At 42.3% G+C, this 21,390-nt stretch overlaps 2 protein-coding genes across 3 annotated transcripts in view; one reads left to right on the top strand and one right to left on the bottom strand.

Moving 5' to 3' along the window:
- The window catches only part of LOC138959834 (AP2-associated protein kinase 1-like), a 39,573-nt gene extending 26,801 nt beyond the window's left edge, over positions 1–12,772 (bottom strand). Inside the window, exons 1-10 of the mRNA XM_070331468.1 lie at positions 12,171–12,772; positions 10,393–10,511; positions 8,150–8,255; positions 7,533–7,672; positions 6,913–7,034; positions 6,380–6,461; positions 4,104–4,236; positions 1,852–1,955; positions 1,134–1,216; positions 457–605 (exon numbers count right to left, since the gene is read on the bottom strand). Of these exons, the coding sequence (XP_070187569.1) occupies positions 457–605; positions 1,134–1,216; positions 1,852–1,955; positions 4,104–4,236; positions 6,380–6,461; positions 6,913–7,034; positions 7,533–7,672; positions 8,150–8,255; positions 10,393–10,511; positions 12,171–12,270 (1,138 nt within the window). The 5' untranslated portion in view covers positions 12,271–12,772. The remainder of the gene's footprint in view (positions 1–456; positions 606–1,133; positions 1,217–1,851; positions 1,956–4,103; positions 4,237–6,379; positions 6,462–6,912; positions 7,035–7,532; positions 7,673–8,149; positions 8,256–10,392; positions 10,512–12,170) is intronic.
- A 246-nt stretch (positions 12,773–13,018) lies between these two features.
- LOC138959836 (set1/Ash2 histone methyltransferase complex subunit ASH2-like) overlaps positions 13,019–21,390 on the top strand; it is a 73,709-nt gene continuing 65,337 nt past the window's right edge. For both annotated transcript variants that reach the window (XR_011453806.1, XM_070331472.1), the window contains exons 1-6: positions 13,019–13,125; positions 16,567–16,625; positions 19,123–19,204; positions 20,312–20,401; positions 20,797–20,885; positions 21,188–21,279. Coding sequence is in view for 1 of the 2 variants with exons in the window: in XM_070331472.1 (XP_070187573.1) it covers positions 13,085–13,125; positions 16,567–16,625; positions 19,123–19,204; positions 20,312–20,401; positions 20,797–20,885; positions 21,188–21,279 (453 nt within the window). In the remaining variant the exon portion in view is untranslated. The remainder of the gene's footprint in view (positions 13,126–16,566; positions 16,626–19,122; positions 19,205–20,311; positions 20,402–20,796; positions 20,886–21,187; positions 21,280–21,390) is intronic.

The raw sequence follows: 21,390 nt of genomic DNA, 5'->3' as shown, positions 1-21,390 counted from the left end.
AAGCAGACCATTCTTTGTAGACTTTTCTTTCCGGTGACTTGGAACATTATTTTCTTTGTTCTTTCTTTCTTTCTTTATTTGGTGTTTTACGACATTTTCAACCATTCAAGGTTATATCGCGACGGATTTTCTTTGTTAAAACATGTCGCCTTCTAAAATATGGTTGGCTGAAGGTTGTATCTTCTCATCTGTCGAAGATGCCTTTCCAGTCTTCTTGCTAATTGAAATATGCCGTAATTTAAACTAACATGTATTGTGGGCCATGACAGGTTTGCTCTCTGTCTTTTTATATGCTCTGTCTTGCTATTTTAACAGATTGCACAACTGATTGATTGATTAATTAGTTTTAATGTCCTCTTAGGACCAATTGGATTATCTTGGGAATTGCACAACTGAATACATGTACCAAATCTCAAGACAGAAACAGTGTTTGCCGAGCAGAGGAAAGCCACACACCATTGTTGGTCGTAGCAGACGGTCGTTTCCGGGGTGCTATGGAGGTTGAGATGGGTAGACCCAGGGCGGGTGCCTGAGGGACGTTCTGACCACGCGGTCTCTGGCGCGGTGCCACCGACGTCGTCTCTATCACCGGGGTATTCACCGCTCTGTGACACACAACACACTATGTCAGCACTTCATTGTTAATTCAGATTTATCAGAAAAAAATATGGGGGAAAAAAGGATGAAAGCCGCTTGTTCATGTCAATGCTTGTTATTCTCTCAGGTGCCAGAAGACTGCTTCCAAATAACTCTCACTTACTCTATTACACATGTTGTATGCATGTAGAGCGCTTATTTCCCTTTGTTTGTCAGATCTTCAGATTTATTAGTTCTTGTAAAGAATGCAAGTTCATTCGTTCACCATAAACAAGTGAAGTTCTTGTTGAAACCTTACCCCGTCATACGGTGTTATAGCTTTAGGTGTAACATGCATTATTCTCCTCAAAGTTTACTGAAAGAGCTTTACCCTCACTTAAACATATTTACCAGTAACTGTGTCTCCCGCTAAAACGGAAGATCAGAAAGCTGTTCTTTTCCTGAAGCTTGAAAATGTTAGACCAATTCCACAATGAGCTGTAAGTGCTTAAAATAACAAGCAGCTGTCAATTTATTGAAATCCAAGTCTAACTTACTTCTGCGTGCTGGTCTTGATTTGCTTGGCCTCGGACTCGGTCAGGGGCACCGGGAGGTTGTTCAGGTCAGGAATGGCAACAGACTGCACACAACAGTGTCTACATTATTAGACAATGAGCTACCCATACTGGACTTTACTTACTACATATACAGTTAGCTACCCATACTGGACTTTACCTACTACATATACAGTTAAGACTTCCCTCTTTCTGAGACATTGTTTTTTCAGACTTTGTGTTCAGAATCTGTGCAAATTGACCTCCATGTTAAGACTCCCTCCTTTTAAGTACATGATTTTCTCACATTTTTGGATGTCTTTAAAGAGGAGTTGCACTGTAGCAGCAAACAAACTATTCTCATTTTTCTTCATGTTAAAACCTTGGCAGTCTACCTGTTTCCTATCTATTCTGATATAAGTTTATATTCTATGTTTGTTTTAGAAGAAATATTTACATTGCAAAATAAACAAAACGATAGCAATTAGCCAACCGGTACTGACAGTAGCAAACAAGTTTCAGAGAACCCTCGAGGGAGGCAATTTTAGGTAAAAGAACAACAGTCCCTGCTTTTTAAGGAGACAGCTCTTAGTTTTTACCTGTAAACAATCATATTGTATCAAATGACATGTCTCCCAAATGTTAACAAAGTAATGAAAATGGGGGTCAAAATGTCTTGTTTCAAGCTTCTATCAATGAAGACAGCAAACGGCATACTCACATTCATGTTTGGCACGGGGTTTTCTTTCTTCAGTAACTGGAAGGCAACGTAAGACACCTGGAAGATGTCGGGTCGCTTGCTGGGGTCTTTCTCCAACATGTAGGCTGGGGAGGAGAAGACTAGACAGTCATATCAGAGTTTGGAGGCTGCAGCATTCCTCACACACACCAACACTCTCAGCATTCCTCACACACAACAACACTCTCAGCATTCCTCACACACACCAACACTCTCAGCATTCCTCACACACACCAACACTCTCAGCATTCCTCACACACACCAACACTCTCAGCATTCCTCACACACACCAACACTCTCAGCATTCCTCACACACACCAACACTCTCAGCATTCCTCACACACACCAACACTCTCAGCATTCCTCACACACACCTACACTCTCAGCATTCCTCACACACAACAACACTCTCAGCATTCCTCACACACACCAACACTCTCAGCATTCCTCACACACACCAACACTCTCAGCATTCCTCACACACACACCAACACTCTCAGCATTCCTCACACACACACCAACACTCTCAGCATTCCTCACACACACCAACACTCTCAGCATTCCTCACACACACCAACACTCTCAGCATTCCTCACACACACCAACACTCTCAGCATTCCTCACACACACCAACACTCTCAGCATTCCTCACACACACCAACACTCTCAGCATTCCTCACACACACCAACTTTCTCAGCATTCCTCACACACACACCAACACTCTCAGCATTCCTCACACACACCAACACTCTCAGCATTCCTCACACACACCAACACTCTCAGCATTCCTCACACACACCAACACTCTCAGCATTCCTCACACACACACCAACACTCTCAGCATTCCTCACACACACACCAACACTCTCAGCATTCCTCACACACACCAACACTCTCAGCATTCCTCACACACACCAACACTCTCAGCATTCCTCACACACACCAACACTCTCAGAATTCCTCACACACACACCAACACTCTCAGCATTCCTCACACACACCAACACTCTCAGCATTCCTCACACACACCAACACTCTCAGCATTCCTCACACACACCAACACTCTCAGCATTCCTCACACACACCAACACTCTCAGCATTCCTCACACACACCAACACTCTCAGCATTCCTCTCACACAACAACACTCTCAGCATTCCTCACACACACACCAACACTCTCAGCATTCCTCACACACACCAACACTCTCAGCATTCCTCACACACACCAACACTCTCAGCATTCCTCACACACACCAACACTCTCAGCATTCCTCACACACACCAACACTCTCAGCATTCCTCACACACACACCAACACTCTCAGCATTCCTCACACACACCAACACTCTCAGCATTCCTCACACACACCAACACTCAGCATTCCTCACACACACCAACACTCTCAGCATTCCTCACACACACACCAACACTCTCAGCATTCCTCACACACACCAACACTCTCAGCATTCCTCACACACACCAACACTCTCAGCATTCCTCACACACCAACACTCTCAGCATTCCTCACACACACCAACACTCTCAGCATTCCTCACACACACCAACACTCTCAGCATTCCTCACACACACCAACACTCTCAGCATTCCTCACACACACCAACACTCTCAGCATTCCTCACACACACCAACACTCTCAGCATTCCTCACACACACACACCAACACTCTCAGCATTCCTCACACACACCAACACTCTCTTAACTTGGTCCTTAATTGAGCCCCAAGTCGACTTTTTTTTGTCAAAAACTTTGCGAAAGTCTTTTTACGAAAAACTCAGTGCTAAAGCTTCATGAGGCCAGCTTTGTGAAGTAAACTTTGCGTAGTCGACTTGGCCCAGTTAAGGACAGGCTTGAGACACTCTTTATCTCTATGTTGGTTCCTTTCCAGTTCTAACACATTTTCTTGCTCTTTCTCACAGACAGAAATTCTTCATTAGTCCACGCAAACACAATAACTTGAAAAGTCCTCAAAATGAAGGTTCACAGACAATGGGACATTCAGCATTCAACACACACAGACATTTGAAGAGTTCACAATTCTTATCAAAAATCAATACTGTAGATGTTCCAGAAGAACATACTGGCTGACCCTATTTGGTTATATCAAGTTAACCTGATTCATTCTTCTTATTTTCTTAGTCTTTAGAAGCAAAACTAATCTATGATGTATTGCTTGCAAGCGATGCAGTCATATCAACACAACAGTCAACATACCTATCAAGGACTGCACGCCGCGAGAGTAGCGACAGTTGTCAGGGATGGAGTAGTTGCCGCTCTGGATGGCCAGAGTGCTCTCCCCGAAGGGCAGTGTGAAGAAACACAGTTTGTACAACAGGCAGCCCATTGCCTGGAACACAACAGTCGTAAAACATTCACACATGAGATTTCCAAAGCTCCATATCTGCTGAAATGTCAATAGTGAGCATAGATGTGGTTAATATCTACTTTTTAATGCAGATTTTGACTGAGAAAATAAAATTAAAAAGCAACAAAACAAAAAAACACATACAAAAACAACAACTTCTGTTTGGGCTTTGAAATGTAGGAAACCTGAACTTTTTGTAAAAGTCTCACGATTGAAAATGACGACACAGAGGCCTATTACTTCTGAAACAGCGCATATCAGACTTGGTGTCGGGGGGAATCTTAAGATAAAGGTTTTTCCTTTTTCCTGCTCCTGATATCAACACACATTTCTCAAATTATCAAATCTCTGATACAATCACTTCCTATTTCTACTGAATTTGTGTTACCTAATAAGAGTTCAGCTGAGATATATACTGACAGGGTCAAAACCCTTTTAAACACTCCTGGGAAAGAATAAAATGGATAGACTTCGCAATGAGAAGCAAAGGTCGCTTAAAACCAATAATACATTTAAGGAACAGCTATTCCATGGCACACCATCTCAGATCTGGCCAGGGTTCCACATGAGATAAGAACACTGCTCCACTTTGACACATACCAAATATTAACATCCTGACAGCTTTCTGTGCAAAGTCAGAACTTTTTTATGACTTGATTTCACAGATTGCCAAGAGAGTCTGTTAAAGAAATTGATTCATAAAAAATTCCACCTCTGTACAGGGGACACCCAATCTGTGGATTGTTGATATGGATGGTCTTATCCTAAAAGCCATGCCAGATCTGAGATGTGAGTGGAATCGTTTACAGCAGAAGAACTGTGCCTTAAAGTACCTTATTTTAAACAGTAAATCTGTCCCAATACTGGTAAACTCAAAATGATGTGAAATGATTTTTATACTTCTAAGTGTTAACAGCATCAGGTCATTAGCATGTGCATGCACACAGATAACCCTTTCAGGCCCATCCATTTTACTTCTGGATTTCTACCCGACTTTGACGCTACTGCCAGCCCCACAGATTTTTGGTTTCAGTCGTAAACTGCCCATACCTTTCCAACCTGTGGACTAATTGACTTGTTCTCTTTTAAAATGACATGCTTTATTTTGCAAGAAAATCAAGCGACGTCAGGGTTCAGATATGCTGTTGCTTAATTGCAACGTTGGGGCTGTAAGGGATAAACAAAAAGACTGACCCATATATATATCTGCCTTGGTGGTGACAGGTGTCCCCCCATACAGGTCACTAACATGTACACACACAGACTGACCCATATATCTGCCTTGGTGGTGACAGGTGTCCCCCATACAGGTCACTAACATGTACACACAGACACACACATACTGACCCATACATCTGCCCTGGTGGTGACAGGTGTCCCCCCCAATACAGGTCACTAACATGTACACACACAGACTGACCCATATATCTGCCTTGGTGGTGACAGGTGTACCCCCATACAGGTCACTAACATGTACACACACAGACTGACCCATATATCTGCCTTGGTGGTGACAGGTGTCCCCCCCATACAGGTCACTAACATGTACACACACAGACTGACCCATACATCTGCCTTGGTGGTGACAGGTGTTTCCCCCAATACAGGTCACTAACATGTACACACACAGACTGACCCATATATCTGCCTTGGTGGTGACAGGTGTTCCCCCATACAGGTCACAAACATGTACACACACAGACACACACCAACACACAGACTGACCCATATATCTGCCTTGGTGGTGACAGGTGTCCCCCCATACAGGTCACTAACATGTACACACACAGACTGACCCATATATCTGCCTTGGTGGTGACAGGTGTCCCCCCCATACAGGTCACTAACATGTACACACACAGACTGACCCATATATCTGCCTTGGTGGTGACAGGTGTTCCCCCATACAGGTCACTAACATGTACACACACAGACACACACCAACACACAGACTGACCCATATATCTGCCTTGGTGGTGACAGGTGTTCCCCCATACAGGTCACTAACATGTACACACACAGACACACACAGACTGACCCATATATCTGCCTTGGTGGTGACAGGTGTCCCCCCATACAGGTCACTAACATGTACACACAGACACACACTAACACACAGACTGACCCATATATCTGCCTTGGTAGTGACAGGTGTTCCCCCATACAAGTCCACCATCTCAGGCGCTCTGTAGGACAGGGTGGTGTATCTGCACACAAAAATTACAATGTTGAATTATAACGACAATGTCACATTACACATTTAACTACCCACACAAACACACACATCCATTTACCATTAAAATAGATCTACAGTTAGTGTTTACTGTCTGAAAGAAATTGGACATGTAAACAGGAAGGATTAGAATAAAAGCAGAATTAAAAAATAAAATACCATCTTTTGAACAGAATTTTGAATCTCAACCACCTGTACATATGTCATAAAATACTGTCCACTTACGACTGAGGAATAGACAGACAGGCAGACAGACAGGGACACAGACACACAGCAATATGCAGATTTAGCTCTGTGCAAGCTGTCACACTGAACCAATCCCAAAATGTTGAGTCTTCTTTCAGTGTGTGACGTCACTTCCATGGGGCTAAATCTGGAGTATGCCAGACAAACATTCACACACAAAACTACAGGTGAGAACTGACTTTTGTATTTCATCTTCCAGCTGCTGTATCTTCTGTTGCTCTGGGTTCATGACGCGGCCCGTACAGCTACCAAAGTCACACAGCACATAGTTCCCACCTTCTCCGAGCAAGATGTTTTCAACCTGCCCATTAAGAACACAACATATCAAGTGATAAGTGATTGACAACAATTGGTGGCTCACAAGACATACAGCAACATGTAAAGTGCTAAGATGTTGCAAATCTACAAGCAGACATTTAATCACTTCACACCCCCATCACTAAAATGCCTTGATTTCAGTCATAAACTGGGTTTGTTTACAATGCAAATAATCATGAAAACACTGTCAGGACGATGCATTTTCAGGTAAAGAGAGATAAGTACCAGTGAAAAGAGAAAGAGCCCCAAACAAGCCTGGAGGTACCTTGAGATCTCGGTGAAGGATGGGCGTCTGACAGTTGGGGGAGGAGAGGGGGGTGGAGTTATAAATACCAGTGAAAAGAGAAAGAGCCCCAAACAAGCCTGACGTTACCTTGAGATCTCGGCGGATGATGAGCGTCTGACAGTTGGGGGAGGAGAAGGGGGCTGGAGATATAAATACCAGTGAAAAGAGAAAGAGCAACAAACAAGCCTGGCGTACCTTGAGATCTCTGTGAAGGATGGGAGTCTGACAGTGATGTAGACGTGACACAGCCTCGCACACGTCGCAGAAAACCTTCAGCACTTCTTTCTCACTGAACCCTGTCGTCAGGCGGTCATTCATCAGCTGGATCACAGACCCTGAAACACAACATCTCTGTCTGTAACATCACACGGTTAACACTGGGATACCATGTCAAGTGCATGCTTTATTGCTTACAAATTATGCACAGACTGAATATAACATCGACAGGTTAACTTTACAGACAAAATAAGCGGTCTTTTATCTAAAGGTAGCCTCTCCTTGGGGGGGGGGGGGGGGGGGGGGGCATTTTCTTGTGCTTAAATACCAACTCCACCTCATGAAAACAGTTTGCCTCACTGTCTCAGATCTAGTCAGGCTTTTACATGGGATAAGATAATCCCTTCACTGTTGTGTGTCTACCTGTACTAACACTTACCTCTACAGTACTGTGTGCCTACCTGTACAAACACTCACCTCTACAGTACTGCATGGGCAGCAGCACCTCATACACCTTGTTGAGAGTGACAGTGATGCTGTGTGTCTACCTGTGTGTCTACCTGTACCAGAGTGTGTCTACCTGTACACAGACTCACCTCTACAGTACTGCATGAGCAGCAGCACCTCGTACACCTTGTTGGGAGTGACGGCGATGCTAGAGTCGATGTAGCGAATGATGTTCTTGTGGCCGCTCAGGTCTTTCTGAAAGTCAGTCATTGACATCAAACTCGTGCTAAAGTTGTGCTAATTCCTCTAAGCAGTTTCAAAGCTCACAAAACAAGAGACAGGCACGGAGGCAGATGTGAAGACTGGCATAGGAGACAGACAGACAGACAGACAAACACCCAATCACACACATTCTACAGAGAAATCTTTTTTTTTCTAAATTGTATTATGTCTTCTGTACTTTTAAAGTTCATTGGTGTATGTTGTGAAGTTGCTGTGTGTTGTATTTGAGGTAAGTACTGTAAGTTATGTAACTTGGTACAGCAGGTTAGTTTTGAATTGTCAGCAATAGTGGCTCAGTGAAAATACATCTGCTGTAACCTTTAACAGGGATGGCCAAATCCAGCGCCCGGTTGCCAGGGGCGAGTAAAAAATCCACTGGGCTAGTAGAAACCATCTGGCAGCTTGCCCGGCTGGCTAGTGAAAATTCAGCTCAAATGCAAAGCAACTTCTGTTTTTACTATTGAGTTTCATTTTTTAAAGCCAAATAAACACTGCACATGCAGAAACTTGTCGTCTGTAACATCGCACCCATGTCTAGTGACACGAGAACAAGGCTCCGATCTTGGGCCCGCTTTCGACGTTTTTGTCTGGTATTTACCGGGGGCGTGTGGCATTTCTGGCTGGCTAGTGACTTTCTTGGAGTTACTCACCTGGCTGGCTAGTTAATTTTTGGCCATCCCTCCTTTAATGTTAGAAAATTAAAAGGACGAAAGGGAAGCAAGCAGACAAGGACACAGACTAACAGATCTATTAGTATAATAACCTAATCTTTTAAAGGCACAGTGCAGCTCACAGCCTTCGTTTTGCGTTTTTGTTGCAGCTGAGTGCATTTACAGTTCAAAAATCCTCCTATGGTAGTAAAACAAACCCAAAACTACCCAACGACGACATCTGTGAAGCTCGACAGTTTCTTGTTCACGCGAGTGCATAAATTAACCTAGTTATTACGTGGTGTTTGGTCGGAGTTCGATTCAACTGAGTGATTCCGGCCTCCATTTTGTTTTACACAAACTCATGATGACGTCTGACATAGTTTGCTAGTGACGTGTCTTTTTGTGCATGATGTGGTGATCTACCTGATCTAAATTTAGATCCAAAAATAGGTCAAGACCAGCCGGGTCTGAGTACGAAATTAATTCGTAAAAAAATCGCAGTTCTTGACTCTTTGGGTGCAAGTCAATGAAACTTGGTAGTTCTTCTAACGGATAGCTGCCCCAGGTATGACTAAAAGCCCCAGGGGCTCCGTGCACCTGGATTTGACAAGTTCAGTACCTTTAAATAATATTTACATAAATCAAATAAATATATGAAAGCAAATAATGGGAGAATTTCTACACATTTATTCCGTAAGAAACTTGGGCTTTTTAATTTCATTGGATCCCTTCCTAGTTAGTAAAATAGGACCCCACCCCCAACCCCGTTATAAGCACAAGTATACCGTTTTGAATTTATGTCATATTTCATTTTCAATCAGTCTATTGTTGATTTGCTGCAGGTGTAACTGGACACAAGAAGTAAAGAAATGTCTCATAACAGATCAGCTTGTGCTCACCTCAGCAGTTAAACACAATAAAGACAGTCCATTCAAGTTTTGTTCAACAGATGCTGATGACTAGAATTAAGAATAGAGCTGTGAACATGCTCTGATGTATACAGTGGATCCCACCTTATATGACACACACATCCCCCCCACCCCCCAATTTTAAGTCTTCCTTCCTTTTAGTTTTAAAACTTTGCATTTTCACATTTTTTTGTTCAAAAGCTCTGTAAAACAACTCCCATATTACGATTCCCTCCAACTTTCTCAGATTTTGGAAGGTCTTAAATTTATACAAAAAGGGATGGGGATGGGGGGTGGGGGGGGGGACCCACTGTACAACAGTACTTATGACATTCCTGATCTAGATCTGTCAACATGTTGTGATGTAGGCCTTTACTTACAGCAATCCTAAACACAACAGAGACCTTACATTCAACTTTCAATGGTTTTTTTTTAACAGATGCTGATTGACTAGAAATTAGAATCAAGAATAGAGCTGTGAGGGATACAACTGTATGACAATCCTAATATAATAGCTGTCGACATGTTGTGATGTAGGGATGTACTTACGGCAATCCTAATTTCTTTCTGGCAGACGGCCAAATCCTTCTCATTATTGACGTACATGCGTTTGAGGGCAAAGCGGCCCCCTGATGATGACTTGGCCAGGAACACCACAGAAAATCCACCTGCACACACAGGGTCATGATACATCAAGTTTTATTATAGCACAATGGTTTATGTCTAAGTATAAGATACATGTACTTGTCTTTTGTCAGTTTTGATCTCAACACACCTATGGTTCTGGCTTACTTTCTCAACAGAGGCAGTGTGTCTGCGTGCAGGTGTATACATCATACATGTGTGAATTGTCACAATGTGAAATTTTTCATGAGAGTTCCTGGGTATGATATCCCCAGACTTTTTTTTTCATTTTTTCGATAAATGTCTTTGATGACGTCATATCCAGCATTTTGTAAAAGTTGAGGCGGCACTGTCACACCCTCATTTTTCAATCAAATTGATTGAAATTTTGGCCAAGGAATCTTCGACGAAGGCCGGACTTTGGTATTGCATTTCAGCTTGGAGGCTTAAAAATTAATTAATGACTTTGGTCATTAAAAATCTGAAAATTGTAATTAAAATTATTTTTTATAGAGTTGTCTAAGGGAGTTGTCTGTCCTTTTTAAGTGAGTTGCCTGTCCTTTCTAAGTGAGTTGTCTGTCCTTTCTAAATGAGTTATCTAAGTGAGTTGTCTGTTCTTTTATAAATGAGTTGTCTGTCCTTTCTAAGTGAGTTGCCTGTCCTTTCTAAGTGAGTTGCCTGACCTTTCTTAGTGAATTGTCTGTCCTTTCTTAGTAAGTTGCCTATCCTTTCTTAGTCAGTTGTCTGTTCTTTCTAAGTGAGTTGTCTGTCCTTTCTAACTAAGTGAGTTGTTGTAACTTGAACTTGAAGAGAGACATGTTTTATTTCTTATGTAATGAGCCTGCTAATTGGTGGTGAATATCGCTATAAAAGAACATAATATTATGAACTATTCATGATGGCCACAGCCTTGAAATTTAGAAAGACACTGTGCAGTTCCTTCAAGGAAGATCTTTATTCCAACTGTCAACAAGTGGATCACTAAAGAGGGTTAAACCACGGCATACTAACTAACCAGTATTCGCAGCGTGCACACACAGTACGTTGTGAGCTGCACATGTGACACCCCCCCCCCCCCCCCCTGTTGCTACTGTATACAGCCCTGAAAGTCTAACAAATGATGTACTCGCCTCTGGCTAGTGATTCTGAAAATGTACAACTTAGCCAAAACAACAATTTGTTTCAGCAACTTTACTCGCATTTAGCGAGTAGATGAATATTTCTACTCGCCACTTACATGTTTCTACTCGCCATGGCGAGTAAAAAAAAACCTCGCCACCTTCAGGCCTGGTATACATGTGCTCTGTTAAGAAAATAGCTCAAGCAGAATCAAAACACACTAAAACAATTCTTTCTGGTGACAATGGCAGTCTGTTTTCGTTGCTTGTTTTAAAATTCTCGTTCTGTGAATGAAAAGTTCAACTGAATGCTACTTAAGAATAAGAAGGTACTTTTGGTACTGGTAGTCCAGTAATAACTGCCTGCACGCCACATCACTGTTGATCTAAAACTGGTTTGTACAACTACAAATAAACTAACATTCTGTTTGAAAGCGGCAATCATTACAGAAAAGCTTGATTTTTGGAGAGTACAGAAGGACGAATAATTTTTACACTGTGGGTCACCGTCAGCGGCGGGTGTGTCTAAAGTCAAGGGGGGAGTAAGAAAGATAAAGAACAGCACACGCCCCTTCCGACACTCACCTTCTGCGATAACATCTTCCACCGTCAAGCTGTAGCGACCCACTTGGAAAGTTTTGCCGATGTGAGAACTTTGCTGATTTGAGCTGAACAGCTTCTTCATGTTGAGATCAACAGTTTGTCTTTCCCAGAAAACGATCAAAAAATAACACAGACGGCATCTGTCGATGGCTGATCGGAATGAAAAAGCACTTCCTGTTGGTTATTCCCCAACACTTCCGTTGGTTGCGAATGAAGATGATTAAGTCTATCCATGCCAGTCTCCATCAAGGAAAACCACACTCTCTCCACTATCTGCGTAGCTTCATTTTTGTGTGATAATTCCTCTGTGATCAATGCATGTCCTTATTTCTGAACCGTGTTTCTTATCTACACACACCGCAACTTCTCCGCGGATGTCTCGGACTATACAGTCACGTGACTAAATTGTTTATTTTTGCACAAAGATTACTAGGGAAAAAAGTCGCTTTGCCTTTGCCTTTGGTGAAGGATTCTCTGATTGCGCTGAAGACCTCACTGGTTGCAGGCTCATACGTTTAACTATAAGTAAAATGGCTTGTTTCTGAATGAAAACTTCTGTCTCGATCATTACGTTGTTCCCTGTAATTACAATGAGACTTTGCGAGTTTTGGTTGCAGAGATTATAATGAGAAGTGAACATTGTCATAGACGTCATCTCGGTGTAACAAAATGCGTTACACTTGGGTGTGTATTTGACCTGTTTATCAGAAAAGAACACTATCAGCGTTGGCTGATTTATGTTTGCCAGTCAGGACAGCTGAGTTATTGATTAGACTCCCCCTCCCCACTGGTACATGTAGCTAAACGTTAGATTTATGAATCCATTTTAACCTCCCTAATGAGGCTAGTCGAGACCATTGGACGCCATATCTCGTGAAGTCTCGTTGAGAGGCATCATGGCTGACCTCGCGGGAGACAAAAGCAACACGAAGGCTAGGTAAAAATGTTTGTCGTTGTTACAAGCGCTTTCCTAACGTGTGCATTTTGCGATGACACACAATAAACACGGGAATCCGGTATTTTCTGTGCTTGTTTTTGTTTGCAAACAAAAATACCAGGCATAAAATCAGTCGTTGACATATTAGAGTCGCTTGTTGTCAGTGATTATTCTCATTCTGTAGCGATGCATTCTCGACAAACACGCAAGACCTTGCACTAAATGTGTAAAAATTGCACGTGGTACCTTCTGCGCTGTATGCATTGATTGTATGACGTACACACACGCATACAGATTCTCGATTGGTAAAATTCACACCTAACTCAGGATCAGGATCAGGATCGGAACATTGCAGAAACCTTTTTTGGTTATCGTCGCAACGGAAACGAGAGAGCGCAACCCCAAAATTTAAAAATTTGAATAATAGGAATTATTGGATCCTAAGCTTTCCTCCTATTTCTAAGGTGATCAGTTAGTGGGGTCACTGTATCACATCAGTACAGCAGTCCCTCTCATGAACGGACACCCTTGGGCCATAGCAAAACTGTCCGTACATTGCAGGTGTCCGGTCACGGGAGGGGTGACCACACCACCCCCTCCCCCATACACTCACACAGAGACACACAAACAACAGGATTGAGTCTATGCTAATCACTTCTTGTGGCTACTAAACAATAACAATAAACTCCTAATACTTCTTGAAACGTTCTGTAAAAATGATTTGTATGAAAAGTGTTGAAAAGAAGAGATAAAATAAATCCTCAAGGCAGTGAACACACTCACCATGCACTGACATACGAAAGCAGCCACACAAACACAGCACAGAGGAGCGTGTGCAGATGCTTTGCAAGAATAAGCTTGAAAACCAGTTTGAATAAATAGCAGCAGATAGAGCTGCATGTCATAATCATCAGTCGGAAATACACTGTACATAACACAGCTCCCACTCTAGCTCTCCCTCCCTAATGCGTACCCCAAGCCGTGACAACTTATGCTTGGAAATTGTGTGGAAGAGTACACCTCTCTATTTCTCTCCAATGCTCTTCCTTCTGACATGCAGTGACACCGGACACCCCACAGACTTTAGCCAGCTACCCCTCCACCCCACCCCCCCCCCCTCCCTCTCACTTCCTCCAGCCATGTACTGTTTGGGGCTCAGAGCAAAACCCGTTGACTGTGTCTAACTTTTGACAAAGCAAGACAACTGAAGGGTTCACAGATTAGGCAACCAACTCACTGGTCAAGGCTGAGGGGAAACAAGAGTATCTTGTCAATGAAATAGGTAAGTTACACACAGACACACGATGCTGAGAACTGTGGCCGGTTTTTCACTCTCTTTCGCTCAGGACCTTCATCGACTGTGGTTTCTGTTGTTTACGTCCAACAGACAAGAATAAAGAGCACAGTGCAGTTTCATGTTGGCATCTTCGCATGTACTCCACTCCTGACCAAAACTACCCCCCCTCCTGATGGGTACACATGCACCCAAGTTATCAGTGACTGTCATCACGCCATTGCGGCTGTGATCTTTGTACCAAGAGCCGGACTGCTCTGTTATCGATTTTGTTGTGAAAATTTGACGATGGTCTGTCCGTACATTGGAGGTATGACCTGCTGTTGGGACCGAAAATGAGTGTCCGCGTCCACGTTTTGCAGGTGTCCGTTTAAGGGGGGAGCAAATATAGAAGGAAAACACTCCGTGCCGAGCAAATGTGTCCGTACATGTCAGGTGTCCGCTCACGCGGGGGGCCGTACATTGCAGGGAATGCTGTATCACAATCACTGAATCAGTGCTGAATTTGACGACAGAAATAAGAAGTTTCAGCATCACTTTTCAATGTTATGCCTCCAAAACGGACCCCATCCCATCACCACTCTCCTACTTGTCAGGTGTTAGACAATGAGAGGCTTACAAGATTCATTCAACTTTTATTGACGGTTTTTGTGGATGTGTATTGGCTGGTTCGATCTACACAGACTTCAGAATCAGAACGCTGACTTACTGTGGTGTTTTGTACACTTTAGTCTAATGCCAGGCCGACACACAGCCTAGTGGGAACATCAAACCCAAGGCCAGATATACTTTCCAGTTGAGTCCCCTTCTGGGGATCATGCATACCTAGTATCAGCATCACACAGAGAATACATTATCCCCGAGTACGCTAGTACTTGGGTCCAGCAGACTTTAATTGTGTGTCTGTGTGTGTATCTGTGTGTCTGTCTCGACTTAACAGCCTATTGCTGGGAAACTACTGGGCACAGTTCGTTCAAAAGTTGATACACTAACTTGATAATAGGTCCGATTGATCGTATTAAAACTTCATAATGTTACCTGGGACCTAAATGCCAAATAAATCACAAAATCCACTCTTAACGGCGGGCGCAATTCGCGGTGGGATAGAACAGCCGTTCGGCTAATCCGCCAGCCAGCCAGCGACAGCGACACCAGGCTTATTGCGTGCGTGCGTGCTTTGCGTGCGTGTACCACTGTGCGCGAGGAGTATAGGCATTTGAGTTCACTGGCGAATGATAGAATTGGTGGCTTGGTGGAAAGCGTTTCCGACTATGGCTAAAGTGATCCGGGTTCGATTCCCGGCATGGGCTGTCTGATTTTTTAATTTTAATTTTTTTTTTATAATAAATTCTTGTTTACTATTGTTTATTATGAACGTTTTAATGTTTTATTTTACTGTAATAATTTTTTTAATTGTGTAAAATAAATAAATATTTTTTTTTTAAATCCAAGGGATCCGGGTTCGATTCCCGGCATGGGCGGTCTTTTTTTTTAATTCTTGTTTACTATTGTTTATTATGAACGTTTTAATGTTTTATTTTACTCTAATAATTTTTTTAATTGTGTAAAAAAACAATTTTTTATTTTTTATTTTTTTAATCCACGTGCACAAGACAAAAACTTTCATACTGGGGGAGCGAGCCAGTCTGAAGAGTACTCGGGTCCAGCGCCAGCGTTTTTTATATCCTAATCCTGAAGAGGACCATGCATTGTATTTGTGCCCAGGCCAGACATGCATTGGGATGATAAATGTGTCTCATCAATGTGGGGTATAGACACATGACAGAGATGGCGAGAATTGTTAACCCATGTTCTCCAGCCAAGCAGTGAACCGCTCACCGAGTGCTACATGTACTTCCAGCGGTGTTGGCATGGGAGGCAACTCTTGTCTGACACTCTCATTCTAAAATTGGAAAAAAATGTCAAAATATAAAATAAAAAAATATTGTTATAAAAAGAATTAAGATATCTTCTAATTATTTCACTGTGAACATATCTGCTGGTCTTTCTGTAGTAACACTAACAGTTAGACTTGCTTTTAAGTTTAACTTTAACAGCCCAAAGCTGATGGCGTCACTTTAAATGAAAACCAGGCTTCCTACCTTGTAAAATGCAAACATGATCGTTGATTTATCTTCCTGTTTCAGGGAAAGTGAGAAGAAGCCCAAGGAAAGCAGCGCAGAAAGTGCAGAGAAAGTTGAAATGGGTGAGATTTCGTGTTAACAAAAACATCATCTGTTGTTGCATCAGGTATCACTATCAGTATCAGTACCAAACGTAAAGCTGGCAGTGCATGATGCCAAGTATGTGGAATTTCAAAGCAAGTTTCAAGGTTGACTTTGTTGCACTTGCACATTGTTGCAGTATGGGATTTCCACTCTGATTTAATTGACTTGACGTTATTTTTGAGTCACTTGAGAAAAAGTGACTCTATGTAATCGGTCAGTGTTAGTCTGTCCGGCCGGCCGTCCGGCCGGCCGTCCGTAGACACCACCTTAACGTTGGACTTTTCTCGGAAACTATCAAAGCGATCGGGCTCATATTTTGTTTAGTCGTGACCTCCAATGACCTCTACACTTTAACGATGGTTTCGTTGACCTTTGACCTTTTTCAAGGTCACAGGTCAGCGTCAAAGGAAAAATTAGACATTTTATATCTTTGACAAAGTTCATCGGATGTGATTGAAACTTTGTAGGATTATTCTTTACATCAAAGTATTTACATCTGTAGCCTTTTACGAACGTTATCAGAAAAACAAGGGAGATAACTAGCCTTTTCTGTTCGGCAACACACAACTTAACGTTGGGCTTTTCTCGGAAACTATAAAAGTGACCGGGCTCAAATTTTATGTGAACGTGACTCATTGTGTTGTGAATAGCAATTTCTTCCTGTCCATCTGATGCCTCATATAATATTCAGAACTGCGAAAGTGACTCGATCGAACGTTTGCTCTTCTTGTTATTCATGTGAATTATACTTTATAGTCTGATGCGTTGTCCATCTCCCAGTGCTCTGTTTTCTCTCTTTATCTATCTCTATTTTTACATTTAGTCAAGTTATGACTAAATGTTTTAACATAGAGGGGGGAATCGAGACGAGGGTCGTGGTGTGTGTGTGTCTGTGTCTGTGTCTGTGTCTGTGCGTGTGTGTGTGTAGAGCGATTCAGAGTAAATTACTGGACCGATCTTTATGAAATTTTACATGAGAGTTCCTGGGTATGATATCCCCAGACTTTTTTTCATTTTTTCGATAAATGTCTTTTATGACGTCATATCCGGCTTTTTGTAAAAGTTGAGGCGGCACTGTCACACCTTCATTTTTCAATCAAATTGATTGAAATTTTGGCCAAGCAATCTTCGACAAAGGCCGGACTTTGGTATTGCATTTGAGCATGTAGGCTTAAAAATTAATTAATGACTTTGGTCATTAAAAATCTGAAAATCGTAATTAAAATTATTTTTTTATAAAACGATCCAAAATTACATTTATTTTATTCTTCATCATTTTCTGATTCCAAAAACATGTTATATTCGGATTAAAAACAAGCTCCGAAAATTAAAAATATAAAAATTATGATTAAAATTAAACATGTACAGGCTCGTCATTTTCACTGCCTTTTGCACTAGCGGCGGACTACGGTCATTGTGAAAAAATTCAGTGCGTTCAGTTTCATTCTGTGAGTTCCTCAGCTTGACTAAATGTAGTAATTTCGCCTTACGCGACGTGTTTTTTTATTCAATTATTGGTCTGTCTGTGATATTCCTTCTGAGTCTCTCTCTGATTCAGTCTCTCTCTCTCTCTCTCTCTCTCTCTCTCTCTCTCTCTCTCTCTCTCTCTCTCTCTCTCTCTCTCTCTCTCTCAATCTTATCTCTAGTCTTTCTTTTGATTGATTACAATTTACATGGTCTGTTCGTATTACAGATGAGAAGTTTTGTTTGTAATCAAGATTTTGTTATGATAAGAGCGACATGTCGATTCCCAGATCAACCCTTTTTTTCCCTCTAAACAAAAAATAAAAATAACAAAACTTGACTTTGCAATCTTGGCAAGGAAAGTTACTCTTGTCCGACATCTAGGGGACACAACTTGCTCCGGCCACTAAAAAGTCACATGCACAAATTTCCATTTTTTGGGCCTTGTCATCCAGAACAAACATTTTATTTTGGGGAGCCTTAGCTTTCTCAGTCCTGCCTTATTAGCCTATGTTGTCCACAATCTGTGGTGTTTGCTCAGTGATTACTGGTTAACATTACTGTAGCTGTAGAGGAAATAGAGGCAGTGAGACAGGCACCCCCCGTGGGTTAGGGGGAAGAATTTACCCGATGCTCCCCAGCATGTCGTAAGAGGCGACTAACGGATTCTGTTTCTCCTTTTACCCTTGTTAAGTGTTTCTTGTATAGAATATAGTCAATGTTTGTAAAGATTTTAGTCAAGCAGTATGTAAGAAATGTTAAGTCCTTTGTACTGGGAACTTGCATTCTTCCAGTAGGGTCATGTATTGTACTGCGTTGCAGGCCCCTGGAGCAATTTTTTGATTGGTGCTTTTGTGAACAAGAAACAATTAACAAGTGGCTCTATCCCATCCCCCCCCCCCCCCCTTTCCCCGTCGCGATATAACCTTGAACAGTTGAAAACGACATTAAACACCAAATAAAAAAAGAAAGTGAGACAGGCTGAATGTCAAGTGTCACTGTGTGTTGCAGAGAGGATGGAGACAGAGGCAGCAGAACAGTCTCCGGCCGACCAGGCGGATGATGAGGGGTCAGAGGTCGCTACATGCTACTGGTCAGTCAAGTATCTGCATGAAATTATTGTAAACCTCAATATGGATTTATTTTAAAGTGTTCTAGAGTATTTTACCTTATTGTGAGTATACAGCACAACCCAAGTAGGCTTTAATGATTTTTTATCTTTTGAAGAAAACTGGAATCAGTGGAGCTGATTTGAATGTATACATGTGTTAGTTAAATTTTCAAAGTTTGAATCCCATGATGTGTGTGTTGGTTTGTGTTTCATATCATATTTTCAATCCCATGATGGGTGTGTGTTGGTTTGTATATCCTAGTTTGAATCCCATAATGTGTGTGTGTGTGCTAGTTACTAAGTTAGTGTTTCCCAGTTTGAATCCCATGATGTGTGTGTTACAGCGGTGTGCCCAGGAAGCTAGGATGAGTGGAGCTGATGTGTGTGTGTGTTGGTTTGTCTGTCCTAGTTTGAATCCCATGATGTGTGTGTGTGCTAGTTACTAAGTTAGTGTTTCCCAGTTTGAATCCCATGATGTGTGTGTTACAGCGGTGTGCCCAGGAAGCTAGGATCAGTGGAGCTGATGTGTGTGTGTTGGTTTGTCTGTCCTAGTTTGAATCCCATGATGTGTGTGTGTGCTAGTTACTAAGTTAGTGTTTCCCAGTTTGAATCCCATGATGTGTGTGTTACAGCGGAGCGCCCAGGAAGCTAGGATCAGTGGAGCTGATGTGTGTGTTGGTTTGTCTGTCCTATTTTCAATCCCATGATGTGTGTGTTACAGCGGTGCGCCCAGGAAGCTAGGATCAGTGGAGCTGATGTGTGTGTGTTGGTTTGTCTGTCCTATTTTCAATCCCATGATGTGTGTGTTACAGCGGTGCGCCCAGGAAGCTAGGATCAATGGAACTGATGTGTGTGTGTGTTGGTTTGTCTGTCCTATTTTCAATCCCATGATGTGTGTGTTACAGCAGTGTGCCCAGGAAGCTAGGATCAGTGGAGCTGATGTGTGTGTGTTGGTTTGTCTGTCCTATTTTCAATCCCATGATGTGTGTGTTACAGCGGTGCGCCCAGGAAGCTAGGATCAATGGAACTGATGTGTGTGTGTGTTGGTTTGTCTGTCCTATTTTCAATCCCATGATGTGTGTGTTACAGCGGTGCGCCCAGGAAGCTAGGATCAGTGGAACTGATGTGTGGCGGCTGTGGGGGATGGTTTCACTCACCCTGCACCACCGCTAACGTCGGGTACGTTCGTCTTGCTCTCTGCTTCATCATCATAACTGTCCAGGCAATATATATTTGTCATTGTTTTTTAAGTTTATTGGGCAGAAAACTATGGTGCGTTATTATTTTTGTGTTAGCCCGCAAAGCGAAAGATATGTCGAATCAGCTCTCTTCTTTTCTTCTGTTGTTTTTCTTTTCTTCACTTGGTAAGTATTAAATGTATTATGTAAGCTGCTGAAAATGGAAATTCACAAGAAAAGATTGTTTTATAGATTTTAAAAGCACAGAAATAGATAAAGCATGTCACAAGATTGTTTTATAGATTGTTCTTGTTACTCCAAAAATAGCCCAAAAGGTATGTCACTGTGTATTGTGCATGGAAACCCATGAGTGAGGTGTGTAATGTGTCATTGCAGGAAGAGCCTGCCCTTCATGACGTGTTACCAGTTCTACTGTAAGAACTGCAGTCAGACCACCGCCGAGAGCTTCACCAAGAAACAAGCCAGTAAGTGTACAGCAGTCACTTGTAGTTGTATAAATTGGTATATTAGGGCAGAGTACAACATCCCCTTACCTGAAAACACTGTTATGACAGTACAGCATACCTTTCAACAAGCAACGTGTATGGTTTCATGGCAGTGTTACTGAGATGGTACTTCAAGTCGCGGCTTTACCTGTAGGCACGTGTGTGTGTGTGTGTGTGTGTGTGTGTGTGTGTGTGTGTGTGTGTGTGTGTGTGTGTGTGTGTGTGTGTGTGAGTGTGTGAAAAGTGTCTTACAAGAAATGTGTCATGGTTTGTGTCCACAGCATTCAGCCAGGTGGTGTACCAAGCCATGGCCAACCTGACCTGCACAGCACAGCAAGAGGGGGAGGACAGGCCAGAGTTTTCCAAGGACATGGTCAGTCACCTTGCTTTTAGCTTGTACTGTGGAACCCCCCTTTTAAGACCTCCACATTTTAGTCAAGCAGTATGTAAGAAATGTTAAGTCCTTTGTACTGGAAACTTGCAT

This window comes from Littorina saxatilis, linkage group LG2 (assembly GCF_037325665.1).
Source record: "Littorina saxatilis isolate snail1 linkage group LG2, US_GU_Lsax_2.0, whole genome shotgun sequence".
Classification (NCBI taxonomy): Eukaryota; Metazoa; Mollusca; class Gastropoda; order Littorinimorpha; family Littorinidae; genus Littorina; species Littorina saxatilis.
This window is presented reverse-complemented; position numbering and strand designations above follow the sequence as displayed.